General features: G+C 39.2%; 1 protein-coding gene across 2 annotated transcripts in view; it reads left to right on the top strand.

Moving 5' to 3' along the window:
- Positions 1–8529: 8529 nt before the first annotated feature.
- The window catches only part of ABCC5a (ATP-binding cassette transporter subfamily C member 5a), a 17276-nt gene continuing 727 nt past the window's right edge, over positions 8530–25078 (top strand). The window contains exons 1-11 of one of the 2 annotated variants that reach the window (XM_030984054.1): positions 8530–8633; positions 14541–14763; positions 15365–15815; positions 16571–16846; positions 17403–17534; positions 18922–19069; positions 19767–19915; positions 20526–20771; positions 21101–21199; positions 21676–22194; positions 22969–25078. The exon at positions 22969–25078 is cut by the window's right edge and continues 727 nt beyond it. In XM_030984054.1, the coding sequence (XP_030839914.1) occupies positions 14612–14763; positions 15365–15815; positions 16571–16846; positions 17403–17534; positions 18922–19069; positions 19767–19915; positions 20526–20771; positions 21101–21199; positions 21676–22194; positions 22969–25078 (4282 nt within the window). In that variant the 5' untranslated portion in view covers positions 8530–8633; positions 14541–14611. Of the gene's footprint in view, positions 8634–14540; positions 14764–15364; positions 15816–16570; positions 16847–17402; positions 17535–18921; positions 19070–19766; positions 19916–20525; positions 20772–21100; positions 21200–21675; positions 22195–22968 lie in introns of those variants that run through there. The other variant, NM_001281760.1, reaches the window with a different exon arrangement.

Below are 25078 nucleotides of genomic sequence, written 5' to 3'. Positions count from 1 at the left end.
AATGACAAAATCATCTTTGTTTGATCAAAATCATTTCAGACATGGCTGAAATATAACCATTTCCGTGTAGCAAGGTATCCAAAATATAGCCTACTAAAACAGACCTCAAATTTTAGACCCCAAATTTCGTGTTTATCATTATCTCTAGGGTTAGGGTTAGGGTTAGGGTTAGGGTTAGGGTTAGGGTTAGGGTTAGGGTTCTAGGGTTAGGGTTAGGGTTAGGGTTAGGGGTAGGGTTAGGGTAATGATGACCACAAAATTTGGGGTCTGTTTTAGTAGGCTATATTTTGGATACCTTGCTACACTAGCGCCACGATTTCTAATACTTGTGTACCACCACAAAATTAGATATTTTGAAAAATTTGAAAAAAAACGAAATAACGCCTTTTACGTCGTATTTCAGTCAATGCCGATGTTGGCTTTTGTGTTGGCATTTTCGTGTTGGTTAAATTACGCACAACCTGCCAGCCCATGTATTGTTATTTTAAATTAAAAAATTAATTAACGGTCATCGTGTTTTTTTTAAAGTGGAGCTGAATTGGTATGATCGTATTGGCTAAAAGGCATTTCACACATTTTGGGGTCTAAAAGGGCACTATAAATGTCATAGACAAGAATAAGAACAATAACCATGCACTTTGAAGGCATTTGCGGTCTGAAAACAGAACTCAACCATCCCTTTAAGGTACCTACATCCCACCACTTGAAACATGTAGAAAATTGCTTCCACTAATTGCTCTGTCAATTCATTTAAGATAGTGTTTAAACACGGTTGTAATTTGAGAATAGCTCAGCCGAACATACAATACGTGCATATTCTGTAATTATATTAACATGGTTTATTCACATATTGACTTATAGTCGATATTTTCCTATCGTGAACTTAGTTACTGAACAGATATGATTATTTTGCAAACGAGTATTCTTTTGTGCCACGTCTATTATTGCTGTGTTATATCTTTCTTAATGTATACTATGGACTTTTGTCTTATAGATGTTATGCTTTTTGATTTAAATATGTTCATAATTATTCAGGGCCCCATGGAAGACCACTTATTGGTGAATGGGCTATACCCTGACAACCAACGGTGTCGATTTGTATCTGTGGTTGGGGGGGGGATGATATGTGCCAAAATATTTTCGGCAATGGATCAAAGCCGGGATCAAAGTAGTCCAGAATATGCACGGTCCTTTATAATTTCCCTACACTTTGTTGCTCTCTTTCTTTCTATTTCTCTTTAATATACTTTTTCAAAAAAGTTGAGGGGGAGGGGGAGGGAGCTCGAGGTTCCCGATCTCCGCCGTTCCGCAGGCCCTGACAATGTAGGCATCTCAATATGCCTGACTGTAAATTTAGGAATTTGTCATTTCCAACAAGTGCATAAAAAGTATAATTTAAAGTAAAATTTCGGAAAATTATGTCATTTCAGCATCATTTGTAAATCACCGGTGTGGAATTAAAAATAAACCACGAATTGTATTCCCCCAAGTCCTCTCACCCTATTAGTACAGTGCCCCCCCCCCCCCATGTTTCCTCATATGGAAACGTTTGCTTGTATTTGTCTCATAAAAGAAGTTGATCATAAACTGACTCCCACACGGTGTTGAGTGCTCAGGGGTCACAGGCCACGGGCTTCATCGGGCAGGTAGTTCCATTATGTGAATGGGTAAATTAATTATTACAAAATGAGGGTACACATTACATTGTACAATAGGGACACACATTGTTTTTATTGTGCAGAACATACTCTTTTATTGACTTACTTATTGCATGAAACTATAAAACCAAAATGCATTTTGTATTCTAACAATTGGAGTACAAAGAATAATAACAGGTGAATGAAATGCATAAACACCACAAACACCTGGGGAGGAAGCATTCAAACATTTGAATACATATAGTTAATAAACGACTCCGATGAAACTATAAAACCAAAATGAAATTTTCGTTCTGGCAATTGGAGTACAAAGAATGATAGCAGGTGAATGAAATGCTTCACCAGCAACACAAACACCTGGGAAGCTAGGAAGCTCCATACATTTGAATAATTTAGTTGATAAACGACTCCGCATGTGGACGTTTGTTGGAGCAGAAAGCAGTGGATTCTTAACAACACGAACCCATTTAACGGAATGTCGAAACGTAAATTAAATTTGGCGCGGTTGGAAAATGCATCTTTCTACCCTGCGACCATTATGATCCAGTAAAATAAAACAGTAAAATGGCTCTTATTTTAAAATTACTCGTTAAATAACACCCAAAACTTCAGTGATATCAGAAAAAATATGTTAAATCTTACTAATAGTTAAAAAAAAAAAGATGTATAAACATTGTGAAAGTGTCGCATTTTACGATAAAAGACGCCGATTTAGCGAAGATGACGTCATTAGTGCGCTTGCATCAAGGAAATTCAAGGTCAAAAGGTCAATTCAGACACTGATAAGTTATTGGTCGAGCCTTTTTGTTTCCTTTATTCCGACAAAATTATACAATCAATCAAAACAAGTTTAATACCAGAAGAAAGCTAACGATTAGTATTTCCATTAATCGCTTGCCCCAAAGTCGCCTGACCACAGTGAAAGGAGTGAGAGCTTGCGAGAGCGGCCAAAGTGTGATTGAAACTCGCTATTTGCTCTTCTCCAACGCAAAAAGGGACGACATTGTGTTGGATAAATGTATTTTTTCCGACAAAAGTACAGAAAATTTGCATATGGTCTTTTTATATTTTACTTTATGAAATGTTACCCAATTGAATTCCGGGTGCCCCAATGCTGGGAAGTAACGCACATTTTAGAAAACTTCACTTTTTCATTGAAAAATGCTTATTTGTTCTATGCACGCAAGTCAGATTGAGCGGATGATACAACGTTTCCATATGTTATAGCTCTCCACTTTCCCTTTTCCTCCATTCTCTCTTTCTTTTTTTAGCGGGGGCGGGAGGGGGAGGCAAATTCCCCCCCCCCCCCACTCCCGATCCACAACTTGTTGGCGGGAAATTGCATCTGATATGCCCTTCTTTTTTTCTTCTTCCTCATTTTTCCTTACCATTATCTCCTCTAGACTTTTCCTTTTTTTTCTTTCCTTTTCCTTCCGAGGCAACAGCCTGGGAGGCATGGCCCTTTCGGCCCCCTCGATCGCCTTCTTCCCCCTTTTCTTTTCTTCTTCCTCTTCTTTCTTTCCCTTTCTCTCCCCTTTCCCTCTTTCCCTCCTTTCCTTCCCTCTCTTTTTTTTCGGGGGGGGGGGGGGCAAGGCCCGCTCGCCCCCCCTAGATCCGCGCCTGTCTGGGAGGACAAGCACTTTCAATATCCCTACAGGAAAGTAATATCTTACGAGACCACTGCTCTACCACTGAGCCATCGCGCCACCTCAGTTGGAAGTTAGTAAATTTCATTTTGAAGGTGGGATAGATTTTGTGAACAATGGAAGTTTAATCTTTAAAAGGATAGTTATGTTGCAGAGGGCTCTACACAACATTTTTTTGGTGAGATAATGAAAAACTGAGTGTCAATTTTGAAAGAACATAATATTTAAATGACAAAATCATCTTTGTTTGATCACAATCGATTCAGAGACATCTGAAATATAACGATTTCTAATACTGTCTTGTGTATCACCACAAATATTAGATATTTTGAAAAATTTGAAAACCGTTGAAAAAAAACGAAATAACGCCTTTTACGTCGTATTTCAGCCAATGCCGATGTTGGCTTTTTTGTTGGCATTTACGTGTTGCTTATATTACCCACAATTAGCCGGCTCATGTATTGTTATTTTTAATTAAATAATTAATTAACCGTCACCGTGTTTTTTTTTAAGTGGAGCTGAATTGGTATGATCGTATTGGCTAAATTTTACACATTTTTGGGTCTAAAAATTACCTTCATAGCAATTTTAGGTTCTAAAAGGGCACTATAGATATCATAGAAAAGAATAAGAGCAATATCCATGCACTTTGAAGGCATTTGCGGTCTGAAAACAGAACCCAACTATCCAAAAAACCGATGGAAGTTAGTATGAGATTGATTGGATATTTCGAAATGATGTGAAGTCACAGAAGAGTTATATAGAGAGAGAATGGCAGAATTACTTAAAGTAGAGAGATAGAGAAATAATATACATATATAGAGAAAGGGCCATTGTGTGGGGGGTTTGCGTGTGTGTTTTTGCGTGAGTGCGCGTGTGTGGGAGAGGGAGGTAGAGGTGGGGCGCGGGTACCGATGATGAAGAAATTTGTGTGTGAGAGAGAGAGAGAGGAATCAGAGGATAGTGAAAATATCGTGGGAGAGAGAAAGAAAATGATGAAAAAGAGAAGAAAATGAATAAGATAGTCATTAAGGTAGAGATGAGAATTTTGCAAGAAATACCCTGATGAGATATCAAGCGGTATCAACAATAGTGGGGGCTGTAAGGGATATTTTGGTGCAGATTCTTCAGAAAGCACCAAATTTGGCCCAGAGGTAGATTATACCATACTATTACGATTTCTGCCGCCGGGACCGTGCGCCAAGAAGGGCGCTCTCTGGGACTGCCATATTGGGCAAATCCAAAATGGCCGCCATCTGAGTTAAAGGTCAAGCGTAGTTCCAAAAGGAAAAGCGCTTGTATGATAATAGTTTATATTTATAGGGTTTCATTGATTTGAGGTCTCCTTGGGGCTGCCATACTGGTCATATTGGTCAAATAAAAAATGGCCGCAATCGGAGTTACAGGTCAAGTGTAGTTATGAAAGGAAATGGGCTAGTATGATAACAGTTTATATATTTATGGGGGGTTTCGGGGTCAGAGAAACTGATTATGATGTTCTTTCATCGATTTGAGGTCTCTTTGGGGCTGCCATACTGGTCATATTGGTCAAATCCAAAATGGCCGCCAGCTGATAGTTACAGGTCATGTGTAGTTTCGAAAGGAAATGGGCTAGTATGATAACAGTTTATATATTTATGGGGGGTTTCGGGGTCAGAGAAACTGATTATGATGTTCTTTCATCGATTTGAGGTCTCCTTGGGGCTGTCATGCTGGTCATATTGGTCAAATCCAAAATGGTTGCCACCTCTGAGTAAAAGGTCAATTGTAGTTCTGAAAGGAAAAGGGTTAGTATGATAAAAGTTTATATATTAAGGGGGTTTTCGGGGTCAGAGAAGCTGATTGTGCTTGTATCAATTACAGGTCTCCTTGGGGCTGTCATGCTGGTTATATTGGCCAAATAAAAAATGGCCGCCATCCGATCCGAGTTAAAGGTCAAGCGTAGTTTCAAAAGGAAAAGGAGCAGTATGATAAAAGTTGATGAATTCATGGGGTTTCCGGGTCGGGTAATCTGATTATGATGTTCTTTTATCAATACGCGAGTTCGTAATTGCACACTGCGCATGATTTTGTACGTGAGATTGTTTTGCTAAATATAAAATACAAGAATCTTTTCCATATCTTTAAACTATCATTGATATCTGATAATGAAACAGATAGTAAAATAAACCTACCAAACTACATAATACAATGAAATACTTGACTGAAAGTAGGGGAGTTCGATGTGGTGCACAATTGCACCCCTCTGTTAATAATCGAATAGTCCATGGTGTTCATGAATATTCATGAATTTGCTTACCTCGGCAAAATGCTTGCCTATACTGGAAAAATTATGGTGGGTGGTTGGATGAAATGTATATAATGAACAAATCAGAACTGATCTATGATAATTCATGCTTCTTATCCTTCGTGTGCTTGACTTATAACCTTACACTCGCGTGGTAAATTGAGTCCAAAGTTCGACTTGTTGTACATGTGTTACATAGGCAATGACGAGCTTGCGACCTACTTTGATCAAATTACGGTGGGTGAACTTTCAAAAGTCAATGGGACATGAGGGTTCCAATGAAAGAGCTAGTGTTAACGTACGTCGGGGTGGGTGTGCTTTTCGTTTAAACAAAAAATGAATTTTTAACGAGTTTGTTGGGTAAAAGTCCAAAAGCTAACGTACATGTTAGGCTGCTGGACTCTGCCGATAGGGGGCGTTCTCAAATGAGACTAAACGGAGCTATAATTATATATGAACATAAAGAGAGCTGAGAGAGGAACTGTAATTTGTTTGTGTGCTGGCCTTTCCTTTGTGAATGATTACATCTGACACATCAGTCACCGAAAATCATTTCTGAATGTCGGAATTGGTTCTTTATAGTAAACTTTACTTGGAATCTGGTCATCGGTGTAAAGTATTATCGGCATTATCGTGATCCAAGTCCCCAGGGACTCGGATCAACGGACACTTTTTACTCTGAAAAAGCATTTCCAAAATTGTATCCACCAAAGCGCGCGTTTAATGGATTATTACTTTTTTAGTCAAGCCAATTTATCTAGTAGGTCTATTAAAGTCATTCACTATTTAATTTAAAGCAAACTATAATTTAAATTCAATTAGACAAGCATAGATTAGGCTGAATAAATGAATATTATGTTTATTAATTTCACATTGCCTTTAACGATTATTGAAGACGAAATATAACTTTCATTAAATTTTGTGTTAAATGATATTACTGATTTATTTAGTCAAGCCAATTTATCTAGTAGGCCTATTAAGAGAAACACTATAAAACTCTTTGGTTATTCTTCGTGGTGCGAGTCCCCCTTGCGTGTTAAGATCATCAAATTTCCCATAGGACGGGACTTACACAGCGGCGAATCCAGCCGGTGGCAAGAGGGGGGGGGGGGGGGTAATTCGTGATAAAATATTGAGCGGCGACTCAACAAGCCGGTGAACAAGCATTTTTTTTAAATGTATTTATTTATTATTATTATTATTATTATTATTATTATTATTATTATTATTATTATTATTAATCCCAGTAGTGGGGGGCGTCGAACACTCTTGTACACGTCATGTGATTCCTGACTGAAAAAAAGGTTTATAATTATGATTGCAGCATGAGCTAAGTCCAGCATTTTGTGCGCCAATATTTTAAAAAGAGAGTGCAATCGCCGAAATTTATTGTTATGGTATATTAATTGATAACGTAGACATTTTAAGTTTCTCTTCGAATTCTGCGATTTTGTAAGAACTATGGTACTTTTGTTTTAAGCGCTCCTAAATAAGCGCTAATATGAGTAGTCGTAATAGTAGCGTTTCAAAATTTCAAAATTCAATCAAAATTGTCTTGTTTAGTACAAATATAAAAATGTTATTCAATGATTATTTTTAATGATTCTTAATGATTAATTTAATGTATAGATCTTTGAGTTTTAGATGGGGCTAAACTTGACTAGTTACATAACAATGTAAGAGAGATTATTTTTAAGGATAATACAGTTCAAGCTGTCTGGGTTTTTGAAGATAACGCTTCAAAACAAATCGAACAAGCTGTTTATTTTTTTAGTTATGATCTGTTTCTACTGTTTATCTATTTTCATTGCCAACCCTCGAAAACAAATTTATTATGCATTTCACAGAGGAAAGTTTGCATAGGAGAACTATATATATATATATATATATATATAATTATATGTATGCATACATATATATACGAATTATTTATTGGGCTTGTTTTGCTTTCCAATAGATCCGTACAATATGGCACAGCTTTAGGGGTCTGGCAGAGCCCCAGGATGCTCTCGAGTTGATTTGACTCTCAAGAGCAAGTGTCTCTAAGATATAAAGAGAGGTTATTTCTCAAATGAAATGAAAGGTCTCTTGAAAGTAAAAAAAACTAAAATAGTTCTTTCATTTCAATTTTTGGAAATAAACTCTAATCCATCCTTTGATATTTAAATTGCACGGCTCCTACTGTCTGCTTTTTTTCAAACTCTCCCTGATCTATAAAGGGTGCTTTCTTTATTTGATCATCAACTGAAACATTTTGCTAGGCCACGAACTTTTCGAAGCGTGACCAGATTAAGTATGCTTAAATGGGGGCATTGATGTATGTAGGGAAAACAGGATTAAGATCCCATGCAACGCTTCGAAATGTAGTAGAAGAATAAGAAAAATAAAGTTGAGATTCGACCTTTATGTCTAGACGTTGCTTGGATTTGCCCAATATGGCAAAGCCAGAGGGCGCCCTTCTTGGCGTCCGGCAGAAATCGTAAAAGTATGGTATAATCTACCTCTGGGCTAAATTTGTTGCTTTTAGAAGTATCTGCACCAAACAACCCCTATTTAGCCCTGACAGCCCCCACTACAAAGAAAGAAAGAAACATTCTCAAGGATAATTTTTTTTCTCCTATTCTCCCTTTGCTATTCACCTTTTTGCGTTTTTCCTTTTTTTTCACCCCTTCAAGTAGACCTGCCCCCCCCCCCCCCCCCCCCCCCCCCCCGTATACGCCATACACCACGGCACTGCACATATCATTAGCCTCACAAAGGATATCTTGATGGGCAATGATTATCGCCGAGTCACACAAAATGGATACACGACCAGACTATGTCTTGAGTTTCACTGACTGTAGTGGGTACCAGTAAGTAACAAAATTGATTCACATCGTTTCCTTAATGCTACAAGTTTTTATTATACCAGCAAAAAGATGATTGTCTCTGGGTGCACGTTTCATTAATAGAGGTTGATAATTATGCTGCACAACGTAAACCACAGCTTGAGAACATACTAGACTGACGAGTTGGCGCAATCAAAAGTAACACAAATATTGGGTAAGTTTAAAGATCTTGTATATTTCCGTTTCTTTTTCTGTCTTCTGTGTTACAATTTACAGAAAGTACATGAATATTATTCAAACCGATTTAGACAGCCTAAATCCTAAAAATGGAGTAGCCAAGTTACTTGATTTATTGAAGTGTGCCGATATATGGGTGTATTCAGCGAATACTGAGGGTTCCATGGGCAGATAGAAAAACAAACCTATGGAGACTGGACGAGCTGGTTACAAAGATGCCCCCCCCCCCCTCCACATTCCGGGGTCGGAGGGACCGCATGCGTGTTCCCAAAATGACCAAGAAAGGGGTACTTTTCATGCACCAACATCCAGCTCGTAGTACACAAAACTCCGGCCCGTATTGACTTTACACACCGGACTTAGGGGGGGGGGGGGGGGGTTCAAAAGGAGGGAACATGCATACGCGTACCATAACACTGAGTGTGGGGGGGGGGCGGGCAGAGATGTCACTTCGAAAGTGTATTGCCAGAAGGAATTAAACTGCAGGTTCTGGGCCATGAAGGAGGGAGAGATGGACTGTTATTTCATGGTTGAAAGTTATCCACATATAGACAGGGAAAAGCTGTCATCAGAGGCAACAAGAGCAACAGCAGACAGATGAGGATGGTATAAATTTATTCTAGGACTATTACCCCCTTGACAATCACCCCCGGCCAATTACCGGCGGGACAATTACCCCCCATGGACAACCATCCCGAGGACAATTACCCCTTAGGACAATCCCCCTGAAAATTACCCCACAATTGCCCCCCCCCCACCCCCGAATACACCAAATTATTATCAGGATATGGACTTCTCCTTCAATGAACAGGGGGTAACTTTCCGGGGGGGTCGTTCTCCTTGGGGGGGGGGGGGGTAATTTTACGCTGACTTTCGGAGAATCGACGAAAGGCAATTTCAACTTCTTGTCGATTACCTTTTGAAATGCTGGATATAGCCTACAGTAGAAAACTAGAAAGGTATAGAAATTACTCTTGAGCAGTAGGGAGTAACCATTTCTGGGTTGTAAAAGGAGAAACTGATCATGTTAGTTTGTATATTATTAACAATTATGAACGCAATAATTGTCATCACACATTAAATATATATGATACTAATTATGCTGTTAAAGGGCCACTCTAACTTTCAAAACATAAATACACCTCTACATATTAATAATCCAGCCTCTGATATTTCAGAAAATCTCTAAATTTACCCCAAAATGATAATAGCCACCCATTTTCCCAGTTCTCACGCTTGCTGGGCTACGCCCCTCAAAAAAAGGCAATACAGTCACGTTGCTTGATGACGCATTTGACGTCATTGCGGGCATGTCCAATTTGATAATCTCATAATTTCATAATAAGGCATGATAGGGGCGGATCCAGCCGGCGGCAGGGGGGGGGGGGGGGCAATTCGTGCGAAAATATTTAGCGGCGAAACAGCCGGCCGATAATTCGCATAGTTGGGGAGGGGGTAGGGGGGGCAGTGAGCACTAATTTATTTATTTGAAAATTGAAAATCGTGCCGGTGTGGTAGGCGATTTGTTCCGGGTTCCGCGGAACAGATCGGCGCGCCGATTTGTTCCTCGGAACGAATCTACTGGATCGACTCGTTCGCAGATACGTTCGAAAGCCGCCGTTCTTATCCGACATTGGCCGAACGTTTCTGCTTATATAATCGCGTATATTTTTATTACTTTTGTCGAATAAACATGGTAAAAATAAATTTTAGCTTTATCTTGATACTTTTGTATTTATTGTTGCAATGAAAACCAATATTATTTATTTTTTGTCGGCTAGTACCAAGGGTTGAAAATTCAACAAAATATGTCGGGTTTTTCTTTTATTTCTTTTTTTTTTATTCTGCCGGACACGTCTTTTACTTGAGGAATTTTCTTTCTCTTCATTTCTTTTTTTTAATTTTTATTGGTCCTTCTTAATTATCAGCTCGACCACTCATTTCTTTTTGTGTTGACCCCGGCCCCCCCCCCCCTCCACCCCACCCCGCATCTCTTTCATTTAAACTAGAGTCTACATGTACAACATGCATGCAGCCCACATGCATAATTAGATTCTGTGATGATCGAAGCCCGGTAATAGGTGGTTGACGTAACACGATATCATATAAAGCAGCATTCAAACCAAATTAGAAGGCCTGATTAGAAAACACCCCGACATCTGCTTTTACAGGCAAACTAAGCCTATGGCAACAACTGCCCTTTTTGCTAGACCACCCAGTCCCCGTCGCTTCGCGACGGCGCTGTTTGTGGTCAATCATTGGCCGCAATTATCAACATATTTGAACAACGGGAATCTGCATTTCTATACAAAGTTCTCAAATTGGCAATCGTTGGCGTAGCTAATTTGGAGAAGTTTGATTGGTTGCAAAGGCCGACCAGAATAGTTCATTTTGCTTTAGGGGTGTACCATGGCGTGTATTCAATAATACGTGAGCACGCACGCTCTCCGATGAGATTCGGAACGGATCGCCTGGCCGGAACCGATCGCCTGTGACTAGCGGAACGAATCTACGAATCCGGAACAAATCGGCGGGTACATATCCAGGCGATCGGTTCCGGAGGAACCGATCGCCTGCACGGAACAAATCGCCTATGACACCGGCCGATAATTCGCTCAGCCCCCCCCCCCCCCCCCCCCCTGGATCCACCACTGGTGTCCAACAATTTTCCACAAAATAACTAAAATTTCTATTGTGCAAAATGTATGACTCCGGAGAGTCTTTGCATTTTAGAGTACTTAGATAATATGCTTTCCATAAGACTCTCATTACCTTAGCCTGCTTATACACTCTTTCAATTCCATGGACTGGAATTTCTTCGTGCATTAACCTGTACAACTATAATTACTTTTACCTCATTTATCTTTTATCTTTTTTTTTGGAGAGCACCTAAAAAGATTGTAAAATAGGTGTTTTTAGTAATATTATAATCATGAAGTTTGTATCGTTATGCACATAATCAAGAAACTAAGGTTACCTGTTTACAATTCTATTCCATATGGTGTTTTAATTTTTATGATAATCAGAAAGATTTGATTGCCGTGCACTAATCAAGAACCTAAGGTTACCTGTTTACACATCAACTCCATATGGTGTTTTAATTATTATGATAATCAGAAAGGTTTGATTGTCATGCACAATGTTATAATCAAGAACCCAAGGTTACCTGTTTACGTTTCTATTCCATATGGTGTTTTAATTATTATGATAATCAGAAAGGTTTGATTGTCGTGCACTAATCAAGAACCTAAGGTTACCTGCTTACAATTCTACTATTCCAAACGGTGTGTTTATTGTAGCTTATTTTATATGCTAAGGAGTATAATCAATCCATCGAAGTGAAAACATGATTGGAATTAATACATACAATCCATGATTGTGCAAATCGATATCTGGGGCAGGCAACGTTCGGTTAGATTTTAGCTTTATATTCAAACAACGTTTTGCGTTACTTTTTAAAGTTTTGTTAACAAAAAAAAAAAACCTATAGACGCCCTGTATATATTTGAAATGGTTTATTTTGCTGAGAGAATATAAACAAATTGTTGCTGAGACATGTTGAAGAAAAATGGTCTAATGGAAAAAGGAATAGATTACACTTTTCTGCTCATTATTGAATACAGGGAGGGGAAGTCCACCCTGATATTAAGTTAGCTTCATTAGAAGCAGAACAATAATTTGGGTTTTCTGTTGTACGCAGAAAAATCAAATTTTGTATTCTTTCATGAATATTCGACTTTAAAAGCATTTGTTTTGAAAACCTTCACTGAAATATGTCTTAAATTAGATCCTCTTTCACATTATGATACAATTTGAGTCAAGTTTTACCATCAAACTTTTGGGGCTCCAAACGCTTGACAGGCCCTACACCAGGCGCGGATCCAGGATTTCCTAGGGGGGCCCAAATTTGAAATTATGCGACCCAAATATCGGTACGTAATGGTGACCTACATTGACGTAGTGGGGGGGGGGGGGTGCAGGGAGGGGGCGACTACCCCCTCCCTCCTCCGCCAAGCGCCAAAGCTTTGACGTTTCATTGAATTATTAGACAAAGAGGACGATTCGTTGTACCGTTCTCGAAAATAATCCTCGTCTGAATTCAGTTTACCACCAGAAATAAACCGATTTGTGGTACCGTTCTCGACTCTTAATCCTCGTTTGAATTTGGTTTCCCCCTCCCGCGCAGAGCGCGGAAGCTTTTACGTTTCATTAAATCATTAGAGAAAGAAGACGATTCGTATTACCATTCTCGACTCTTAATTCTTGTCTGAATTCGGCCCCCCTCCCTTCCTGCCCCCAGGAAGCTCAGGGGTTTTAGGCGTTTAATTACGGTCAGATGAGCATTTTTTAATACCTTATTTTGTTGTGACACTGGCAGTTAACTATTCTTTCTTCTTGCTCTTTTTCTTTGTATTTCTCTTTAATATACTTTGACAAAAAAAGTGTGTGTGTGTGTAGGGGGGGGGGGTGGGGAGTTGGAAGCTCCCGATCCCCGCATTTCCGCGGGCCCTGACATGAAGGCACCTCAAGAAGCATATTTCTTGCCTGGCTGTAAATTTAGGAATTTAGGAACAAACGCATAAAAATGTATAATTTACTAAAAAATGAGGAAAAATCTCAGAAAATTATGTCATTTCAGCATTATGCGTAAACCACCGTAACAGTTATGAAATCAGAAATAAACCCCCTCCCCGATCAAGACGCCAGTGAACCCCCCCCCCCCCCCCCCCCGGATCTACACTTTGTTGGCGGAAAAATCGCACCTGATCTCCCCTACCTTTCTTCTTTCTCTTTTTTTTCTTTCCCTACTTTCTCTCCACATTTTTTTTTTTGCACCCGGAAATTGGAAAAATTGCGTCGTCAGATATTTCATTCAGTGACTTGGGGGGGGGGGGGGGGGGAAGTAACACAATTCCCCCTTTTTTTCCTTGTTTTATTTTTCCTTCTTCCCCCCCCCCCCTTTTCCCTTTTTTTCCACAGGGGGGGGGGCGGGCCCCCCCCCCCCCTGGATCCGCCACCGAGGCATGACGAAATAGCCAGAAACGTATTGGGATTATCAAGTGCATATTATTTTTTTGATAAATGTCCTTTTTTTCTTCAATAAATATTGATATCATAGTTTGCCTTTTCAAAGACATTTTCATGCCTAAATCACCCTCCTTTTCACCAGAGAGGCGCCCGCAGTGACGTCAAATGCGTTTTGCGTCGTTATTTTTAGAGCTAGATTCCACAATTATTGATGATTTCTAAGAAAAATCATTGTCATGTTCGGAATCTCCGTCAAAAATTATTCGACACGTCCTTTTTTTCCCATTTTTTTAGCCCCTTTTGGTTAGAGTGGCCCTTTAACTCTTTCAAACAATGCATCCTTATAGCGATATGCTTTATTTCTAATGAATGACGTAAAAATGTTAATGGTGGATCCGGGCAGCGATATAACGAACATTCTCATGAATTATTCAGAAGACGAGCTGCAAGACACAAGTGCACGGATGTATTCACATAGTTCTAGCTTGGAAAATGTGTGCGAAGTTGTGTAACTATGTATAATACTTCAGCTTATTATCATTATCATTATTATCGTTCATATTATTAATATTGTTATTGTTATCATTATTATTATTATTATTATTATAATTATCGTTTTTATAATATTATCATTGTTTTCATGATTATTATTATTCAAATTGATATTAACATTAAACACTATTGTTATTATTATTATCAATATTATTCTCATCATCATTATATTACTATTATTGTTATTATCATTATTACTATTATTAATTAGGTTAATGATTTTATTTTTGTAAAATTGATGATGACGATGATTATGATAGACCAAACAAATAACTTAGAAAACAATGTTCTGTTTGCTTGTCAGATTTGTTGGTGCTTACTATAAACTTATGACGCCGGGGAAAATAAACCTTGGATCTAACTGACGAAACAACCATGATTATAGAAGGCAACGATCCTCTCAGTATGACGTCACCACACCGTGCATCAGAGGGCGATATACACAATGATGAAGGGTTTGGGGTGCAAGAGAGGAGTTCCTCATTAGAAGATCAAACTGTCATCGAAATGGATTCACAGATTGACACGTAATTAATTTCAGTGAATTGAGAAGGACAAGACATTTTGCTCCCTGCGTCATGCAATTGGGAGCACACACACACCAAAAATAAAACAAGAATGTCTACATCAGCTTTCATACATCCTGCATTATGGAATCAATAATTAGCCTTCTTTAAGTAGCTTTCGAAAATCAGAATTAAACGTTTTACCCACAGGAAAAAACTTGTTAAACTTTGGACACTCCCAATTTGTTAAAGGTTATATATCATAGCCTATATTTCAAGGTCAAATAGGCTATAACTTTTAACTTGAAATAAACCATAGTTGAGTATGCTTTTTTATACGAATGGTAGTACGGTGACATAGCTGAAATGTTGTTCACCTTTATCTAAAATCACCCACTTTGGCAAATTTGTAAATAACTTATACTGATCATTATAAGATATGGAAGCACCCGCTTTCAGTGATCATTTTCCATGACATTCTGATGCTATCCTGGTATAACTCGACAAGCAAAAAAAATATCGCCTTCGGACATTTTTCATTTTCAACCCGCTGACAAGTATTCATGTGAAACATATTCAAAGCTAACAATCTTTAATTCATTTCCCCGTTGAATTATGCAAGGGCTCTGAGCTACACCGACGGGAAGACACCCGGAGAACTGAAAGACGGGAGAATAGGAGAGCAGGAGGATGACCCAGATGAAACTGAACAACTTCTGGACAAACGGGAAGAAGGTGATACTGAAGAACAGAAGAGTAGCAACACCGGAACTAAATATTGGGCGACCGGTAACTTCATCAGCGTCGTAACGTCGCAGTGGTTAACACCGCTGTTCCGCGCCGCCAAGAAACGCGGACTAAACGACGACGACCTCTATCACATCTTGCCCGTGGACTCAGCGGAGAAAAACGCCAAGATCTTTGCTCAGTTATGGGAGGAAGAGATAAAACATCACGGTGGTAACGCGGTCAAAGCGTCACTGAGACGCGTCATTCTGCGGTTCGTATCGTGGCGTATTCTTGGCTGTATGCTCATGGTTATGTTAAGCCAGATGACCGTATTTCTTCTTTCCGTGAGTAGCTTTCTGCTATAATGTACATTGTATTTCAGTCTATTAACAATCCTTATCAAGAAATTTGTCCTCACGTACTTCAAAAGTTGGAAAGTATAAAGTACAACATTTATTTAGTGTTTGAAAAGAAGAATTTACTTTTCTTGGAGCGTGATTTTACGAACCCCCAAAATAGAAATGTGACTGCATTTTAATTGTGTGTGTGTTTTTTGTTTCAAATCATAGATTAATCAATGTAAGTAGATGGTTTCTGTTTTAAACGTATGAGCAATATGAGAATTCACCTAGTCGACGGGTTAAATAGTCGGCCAATTTGAAAGAAAAACAAATCCAACCTATATCGACATCTACACGAAAAGAAAGCAGAACAATCAGCAAAACAGTCTAGTGAAAGTTTGAACGGAATTGAACCACAAAAAAAAGAAAGTTATTAAATTTGAAAGCTGTTATCACTTTATACGTGTCACGGTATGGGCACTTTAATTCACCGAATATATAAGAACAAATAGATAAGATATAATATGATAACATGGTAAAAAATAATTTTGATAAGAAAACCCTGTTCAACTGAGAATCGCATATAGATTAAATGATCTCAGATTTCAAACATTCATAACTCCCGTATTATTGTTCCGATTTATCTCAAACTTTCGCCATTCTGTTTCTCTCATTTTTTGCTTTGATTCCTGCAAATGAACTTTTTATTACCCTTAAATGATTTTCTAATTTTCACTTTTGAACAAACACATTTTCAGTCCGTTTCTATCCGTGGCCTTCTCCAATATTCCGCGGATGCGACTGCGCCCGTTTACCGCGGTATTCTGTACGCGGTCAGCGCCATGCTCTTCACGATTCTCTACAACATTACCCTCGGTGCAAACTACTTCATCGCGGCTAGCACCGGGGTGCGGCTGCGAGGCGGTGTGGTGGCGCTTTTACTGCAGAAGGTTCTGCGGCTGCGTGGTCTTCACAAGACATCGATGGGTGAGATTGTGAATCTATGTGTTAACGACGGGAACAGACTCCATGATGTAAGTCACAACAAAACAAAAATGTTCATAATTTTATATGCATTCCATATATGGATTTATATATTTTTTTAAGACATTCACAATCACAAAGATATTTGAGAAATTGACTGTGTGTCCTATTTAAAAAAAAAAACATCATGATTGGATTAAGCAATACATCAATGAATTGAAATTGTCTTAGGAAGTTAGGATGATATTTTACAAATGACTGTGTGACCCCGCTAATATACGAAATACCTTTATTTGAATAAACATTATAATGTGAATTCCAAAATTTTGTCTGGCATTGCAGACTGAATTATCAAAACAAACGCAATATTTTTACTGAGTTCTGAACAATGAAAGCCTATTCGGTTCAACAGCAAATAAATCTCGTGAAATTGTTCAATGTGACTATTATATACCCATCAAATCAATTCCAAGATTTCCAATGTTTCATGAAGAAGAATCTAATTCATTGAATTAATTTATATACCAAAATACCTCGTTATATTGCTTTCGATGGCTTGCTCTAATCCTATTTTCCTCTGTCTCTCATACTCTAATTGCTATCAAGGGAATGGTGTTTACACCTTTGGTCGTTGGGGCGCCCGTGATATTCATTTGCGCATGCGTATTCACGACTTACATCTTGGGCAAATCAGCTTTGATTGGGATGTTGGTCTACGCGCTAACATATATTGCACAGGTAAGTACAAGTTATATTGATAATTATCATAGTTGCCATTTATAGCGCCTTTTCCACTCGATACAAATTACAGCTTTAATATGCTATCAATAGTCGGTGTTAGAGTTAAATATATACAAGTTACCAAGCAGTGACATGTAATGTAAATATATCGTGATTAATGCAATGGATTTAATTGACTCTTATTCTGCCTCCGAAAAAAGTTTGCAACGTTGGCGATAAAACCATGTAAAGTTTTTTTAATTTTATATATTCCCCCCAAAATGTTAGGTTTTGATAGTTCAGTTAATACACATAGTCTATATGCCCAATATAAAACATTGACGGTAGATATTATTTTGTCATAATTATATATCACGAATTAGCGGTTGTTTATTGTCTACTAAGTCAATAACGTCGCCGGTTTGATATCTGCAGTTTGCGAGCTGTGTGATGATGATGATAGTGATGATGAAGGTGGTGGCCGTGGCCATGTTAATGGACCCATATAGGAACCCACAGACAATGTCCATATATTTTGCCCACATAATGCCCACAAGGTTTACCCGGATTGGGCCCAGGTTTAACATACCAATCTTATAATTTTTGCAAAATATTATGGGAACCGAATCTTACTGAACGAATATGTAGTTTTACATTTTATCTAGTGTATATAGACGACTGAATAACATATTTGCCATAATAAAAGTGCTTGCTTGCTCGCTCGCAATATTTCAGGTCAGGATAGTATATTTTCGGACAAGAGGCCCGAACAGCCCTCACTCAAAAAGTGCCCTTACGTCTATGTGTACGAGGGATGGAAAACAATTTTTGGGGCAACGGGAACTCCAAAAAGGGTGCCATGACCCCCCCCCCCCCCTATTTTTTTTTTAAAAACGCTGATCTAGTAGACTAAAGACTGGTTCACCGCCCCTCCCCCTGTGACTGAGCCCACGCTGCTCCTCTTTGGTGATGGTGGTGGTGGTGATGATGATGGTGATGGGGGTATATATATGGTGATGGTGGTGGAGGTGGTGCTGCTGAAGGTGGTGGTGGTAGTGGTAGTGTCCTCTTAAAGGTTGAAGGATTAGGATTAAACACAACTTTTTCTTTGGGTCGGTACGGCATAGACTCATGCCCTTGTCGGCGACAATCTAAATGACGACAATTTATTTTGCCTATTGTATTTACAGGTGGCATAATTTTCGTACAGAAAGAAAAAGCAGTAATGGTATGCAGTACAAAATACAGTATTGTTTTTAATATATGCAGTTTGGGCTCATTCCCTATCCAGGTTTGATTAGTGCAGGTGATGACGTCATGAAAATACAGCTTCCTGTGCAACAGACCTATCAGGTTCATCACCCTGTCTAATAGCTAAGCAGCATTTTTGTGTTGTTCTTTGTAGTTCGCTCTAACAGGAGGTAAGGTGATCTACCGTGCACGCATGATGAAAGAGACAGATCAACGAGTTCACACCATCAGTGAGATGCTGACTAACATCAAGTTCATCAAGATGTATGCATGGGAAGATTGCTTCGAGAGGAAGGTCAATGGTAGGTCAAACATGGACCAGGACTATTCTAGATTGTGTGTCGTAGCATGGCTCTTACGATCGGTCTAAACATGGACACTATAAGAGGGAGTGTCTGTGGTCTAAGAATCGATCTCAATTTCAAGAACTCCGCATATGGTCGGGGCATGGCGGAGGAGGACTAGACAATATCGATTGAAAAAGGAAATGCCATACGTTACAATGAAATGATGATAACCTGATATGCAAAGATATTCTTTTAGTTTGTCTGTTTGATAAGTTTCTTTTTTTAAGGGATGGAATTTTCTCCCTTTCCTTGACCCTTCTCGAGGTATTTGAGTTGGTGGAAATGTTATTTTTGGTTTCTCCGGACAGTAATTAGATACAAAGTCAGAGGATGAGTTATAAATATCGACATTACATATCTATGTACGTCCTCAAATCCTAATCTCGTTTATTGAACTTATCAATTCACTAATCATATTCGAGGACATGTATAATGCTAGATGGTGCGCCCTGATTAGTTATTTTTTATTACCCAATCAGGATCCACAAACATGAAAAACATAATGATGACTATTATTGGAGATTAAAGAATGATAATCGTAATACTATAAGTGATTGCAATAATTAACATCATGACCTCTCAATAGATTTCCAAGGTAGAGAAGCAGTGAAATTAAGAAAATAAAGGCTCCATTTTTTGTTTAACTCTGCAGAACTCCGCCGAAGGGAACTACGACATCTAGTTGGTTTGCGCATTCTTCATGGTATCCAAAAGAGCTTCAACATTTTTGTTCCAATAGTAGCTGTTGTGGCCACAATTATGTTCAAGCTCTTTCTGAAAGAGAGTCTTTCCCCAGATCAGGTACGTTCAAATCACCCATCAGAATATCATGCGTTTTTGTTATATGCTAAATATTTTATATGAAAAAAGGGAAATTCGAAAAATATACCATGTAAAATGGTTTTGTTTTTATAGGACCAGGGCATAACAAATTTAATCCGCAGACAAGGTATCGGGAGAAAAAAACTGCACATCATTAAACCATTGATTTGGATTGTACTAAAGTGATGGAGAAGTATATGACTGACATAGTAACCGCAGATAACATTTATGGCGTGCTTTTAAAGGGAGATGCTCAAGGACACTACAAAATATAATCATCACACTCGCTTTTATAGCCAATCTGTCCCAAGGTGCTAAAAACAAGAGCAGTGAATAATTTCCTACTATACAGGTACCTATATACACCTAGGTACAGAGTAGCAATCGAATCTCGAACTATTTGTTCCACAGTCCAGTGACGTATCCACAAGACTACGGCACATAGACTTACCCCTGGATATAAACCAAAAGGTATTCGAGTTACAAACAAGAAATGCAAGATACCCAGCATCCTGTAGTCACTTTGGTTTCTTTACGCATCTACACTGTACCTTTAAAACGATATCATCCTCATCCTATGTCTTTCTAGGTGTTGACCTATTTAGCTGTCATCTACAGCATGCGTTCGATGCTCACCATGACTCAGTATGGTTTCCAATACTTGAGTGATATCCTGGTGTCCATACCACGTATCAAGAACTTGCTGATTCAAGATGAGATGCTACCCATCACGGATAGTGTCGATGACTGGTCGAATGCGATCGAGATGAACTCGGTGTCGGCTGCTTGGGATGACTGCAGTAAAGACAAGAAGACTCAATGCGATACAGCTCGGGTAAGACAAACAAAGTAAACATATACCACAAACTGAACGATGAATTCGTTTATCGATTGATGTTCATTTTCCCATAGGAATTCCTGAAATCACATTCTTTGCGAAAACGAAACTTATTTTTTTCTTTGATCAACCCTGGATAACCAAATCATAAAAGAGAAATGCTTCCATCTGTTTATTGTCTATTTGTATTACTCGTTTCAACCAATCAGATGGCTGGATTTCTTAAGTGAGGTATACAAAAACAAATCATGCCTGAATGTAACTGATTAACAATAAAATGGTTCTAAATTGTACTCTTTTTTAAAAACCTACCTGACGGTTGCTAGGATAAAGAAGATCATGACGTCATTGACAGAGAAAATGGTTCGTCGTCAGACCTCTATGGAGCATGCGCATTGAATGATGTATCGGTTGCAGTAAAAAAGGTACGATATCTTTTTCCCCTTTATCTGTATAATTATCTAGTATTAACACTTGTCGTTGCTTCTTGTTCAATCATGAGAGTTTGCAATCAAATAGACAATGAAATATCTCTGACAAAATAAATATACTTTCAGATATAAACTTTAACATAAAAAGGAGTAATCATGGGTGTCGATCTGTAACTGATACCTATTCATCAGGGGGGATGATCTATTCATTCATCCCCCCCCCTGATGAATAGGTATTACGTAAGGATCGACACCCATGGGAGTAATGGTTCGTCAATGGTATGATAGATAAAAAAACAGAAACACAATTCTTTGAAATGCATAACACATAAGCATTATTATAAGAATCCTTTCAACTATATAGTGATCACAAAGTTCGAACTTTTTGAGGGATGTCTAAATACCAGGGGAATGGGATGATTTTAATAAATCGTCATGAACAACTTCTCTCTTTTCTACAAATTTATCAGGGATCTCTTGTTGGTGTATGCGGTAGCATAGGGAGTGGTAAAACCAGCTTACTACACACCATACTACAACAGACACACATCCTAGAAGGGTCTATAGCCGTATCAGGGTCTTTGGCATACACCTCCCAACAACCTGATATCTTCAACGCAACATTACGTGAGAACATCACCATGTTCGGCGACCATTGTGAAGATGAAGTCGAGAATGAGAACCAAGCTGAGAGAGTTCACAGTGAAGAGAGATACTGGGAAGCGGTCAGGGTTTGTTGTCTGAGTGACGACATCGCGGCGCTTCCATGCGGTGGTCGTACGGAGATCGGCGAGCGTGGTATCAACCTGAGTGGAGGACAGAAGCATCGTGTGAGTCTGGCTCGAGCTGTGTACGCTGATCGAGACATCTACTTACTGGATGATCCGTTGAGTGCAGTGGATACAAGGGTAGCAGAACACATCTACACAGAGTGCATCGCAGGTATCCTCAAGGAGAAGACCGTACTCTTAGTCACAACCAACCTACAGGTAAGTCTACTTGCTTTTCTATTACAGTTTGAACCAGTCTATAATGTTTTCAACTCGGTATTTTCCAAAACTCGTTGGAAGCATAATTTATATAGAAGAAGAACAAATTGTTATTAGTTTACCAGTTAAAACAATTTAGTACAATGAACTATCCATACTATCATATACGTTGTAGAATATTTATAATCAAATCATCGGCATATGGTTTCTGTTCATTTTCCATAGGGTTCTATATTTTCCATTTGCGCATTTGAGGAGTTGGGGAGACAGAGCTTTTACAGCTGCTGCACCCCGGTTATGGAACTCCCTACCCCATTCAATCAAAATGTCAGCGAATCAAAATGTGTTCCAAAAACAATTGAAAATCTATCTAATGTCTGAATTCCTTATTTAAGACGTAGTGTATTTCACAATCTGATGTAATTAACGTTGTTGAATTATATTTAATTATGTCATATTATTTTCGTTCAATGTACTTACCTTGTTAGGCGCCTTGAGCATCTCTTGGGGTGGATATGTGCGCATTATAAATGTTGTTATTATTTTTTTTTTTTACAGTAATAGTGAGAATTCAATCGTTTCGAAAATAAAGAGGCAACAAAAAAAGTTAAACACATTACACAATGTCTTCCCACTCCCACAGTTCTTCCTTACGTTTTACGATCAGGAAGCTCTAGGCTATGGAGACATTTGAATTAATTATATTTAATTATCTGTCATGACTACAAAAATAGTTCGTTGAAACCTATGTCTTTATTTTTTCTGTTATCTCAGTACCTTAGCAAATGTGATGAGGTGATTGTTATCAGCAATGGACGGGTGATCGAACAGGGTACACACACGCAGCTTATGACAGATGAAGCCGAGTATGCTCGCCTTCTACGAACATTTGGCTCTGACCACGACAAAACAGCAGACGACTACATCAGCAAGCAGAACGAAGACGAAAGCACCGATAACGATGACCTCTTGGCAAATTGCTCGACGAGAACTCTGAATGAAGAGGACTGTCTAGATGAAAACATTGAGGGTCAGTTGGTGGACGCAGAGACCCAAAAGCAGGGTGCAGTCAGCACAGGGACCTACCTGGCCTATTTCAAATACGCAGGAGGCATACTTTCATGTTTCCTTTCTTTACTCTTGTATATTCTATCACCAGCAAGTGCTGCATTCAACAACGTCTGGCTTAGTCATTGGCTCAGCGCGGGCAGTGGCATTCCTCAAAATGGCACCCAGCTACAGTCAGAAGATGAACAAGATATTCTGAAGAATCCTGAATTCCACTTTTTCAGGGATGTCTATCTTTATAGCTTTCTGAGTGTGTTTGTAATATGTAGTCTTCGTATAGTTTATTATGTAATGATTACGCAGAGGGCGTCGTTCAACCTTCATCGATCCCTCTACAAGCAGGTCTTCAGTTGCCCGATGGAATTCTTTGATACCACTCCATCGGGAAGGGTCCTGAATCGATTCTCTCGTGACATTGATGAAGCAGATAATGAAGTCCCGAACGCTCTCGAGACGGCCCTCTGGACATTTCTCAGTGTGTTTGCAGGTATTGTAATTGTCATCATGGTCTTTCCCTGGTTTATCGTCTTTGTTGCCATCATTGCTATTGTCCTTGTGTATTTGTCTCGAATGTTTCTACCAGCTATTCGTGATATCAAACGTATTGAAAACATCAAACGATCACCACTCATCGGACACGTTAAAGCTACAGTCGAGGCTCAGACCACCATCCGGGCATTTGGCATGGGAGAACTCTTCATTAAACGCTGTAACAAGCTCTTAGACACCAGCGCTGTTCCAAAGATGCTATTTTTAATGGGACAACGATGGTTGGCATTCAGACTGGACCTATGCGTAGCAGTAGCCCAACTGCTACTTGGTCTATCTGTCGTTTTTACACACAACACTACTGCTGCCGCTTTTGCCGGACTGGCTCTTGCTTACTCCGTACAGTTCCTAGGGACACTTCAATTTTCTGTTCGACTTATCACGATCACACAGGCCCGTTTCACATCCATTGAACGCATTACCGATTATATCAAAAGATTGATACCAGAGGGGGGCACCGGGAAAAAGCATATATTAAAAAGTGATGTGGAGAGTTGGCCCAAACATGGAAATATCACAGTTGATTCACTTCAACTCAAATATCGAGACAACCTTCCGACTGTGTTGAAAGGTATTTCTTTCCATGTCAATTCTAAAGAGAAAATTGGAATCGTTGGAAGAACTGGATCAGGCAAATCGTCCATTGCAGTAGCCCTATTTCGTCTCGTCGAAGCAACCTCTGGCAGAATCCATATCGATGACCTCGACATTGGGAGCATCCGTATCAGGGAGCTTCGTTCACGTATCTCCGTGATTCCTCAGGATCCCGTTCTCTTTACAGGAACTCTTCGTTTCAACCTAGATCCATACGAACAGTACTCCGGCGCTCAGATTTGGGATGCTTTAGATAAAACATACATGAAAAAAAGCATTGCTGGTATCCAGCAGCAACTTGAAGTCCGGGTGAGGGAAAATGGCTCTAACTTTTCCACTGGAGAAAGACAACTGCTCTGTCTAGCAAGAGCTCTCCTGCGCAACTCTACGATACTGTTCCTTGACGAAGCGACTGCGACTGTTGATGCTGAAACAGACAGTCTGGTCCAAAGTACAATCAGAACAGCTTTTTCAAACTGCACAGTTCTGACCATAGCCCATCGTCTTCACACAGTCCTAGACTCTGACCGTATTCTTGTCTTAGATGATGGTACCGTCCTGGAGATGGATACTCCAGCAGCACTTCTTGCCAACCCAGACTCCAGACTAAACGCTCTCTTGAGCTCAGGACATGACGTTTCAGTCAATCAAACCAACCATTGTGGACACAATT

The sequence above is a fragment of the Strongylocentrotus purpuratus genome, unplaced genomic scaffold, assembly GCF_000002235.5.
Source record: "Strongylocentrotus purpuratus isolate Spur 01 unplaced genomic scaffold, Spur_5.0 spur5_contig_833, whole genome shotgun sequence".
NCBI classification, from domain to species: Eukaryota; Metazoa; Echinodermata; class Echinoidea; order Camarodonta; family Strongylocentrotidae; genus Strongylocentrotus; species Strongylocentrotus purpuratus.
Note: the sequence above shows the minus strand (reverse complement) of the source record. Positions and strands in the feature narration are given on the sequence as shown.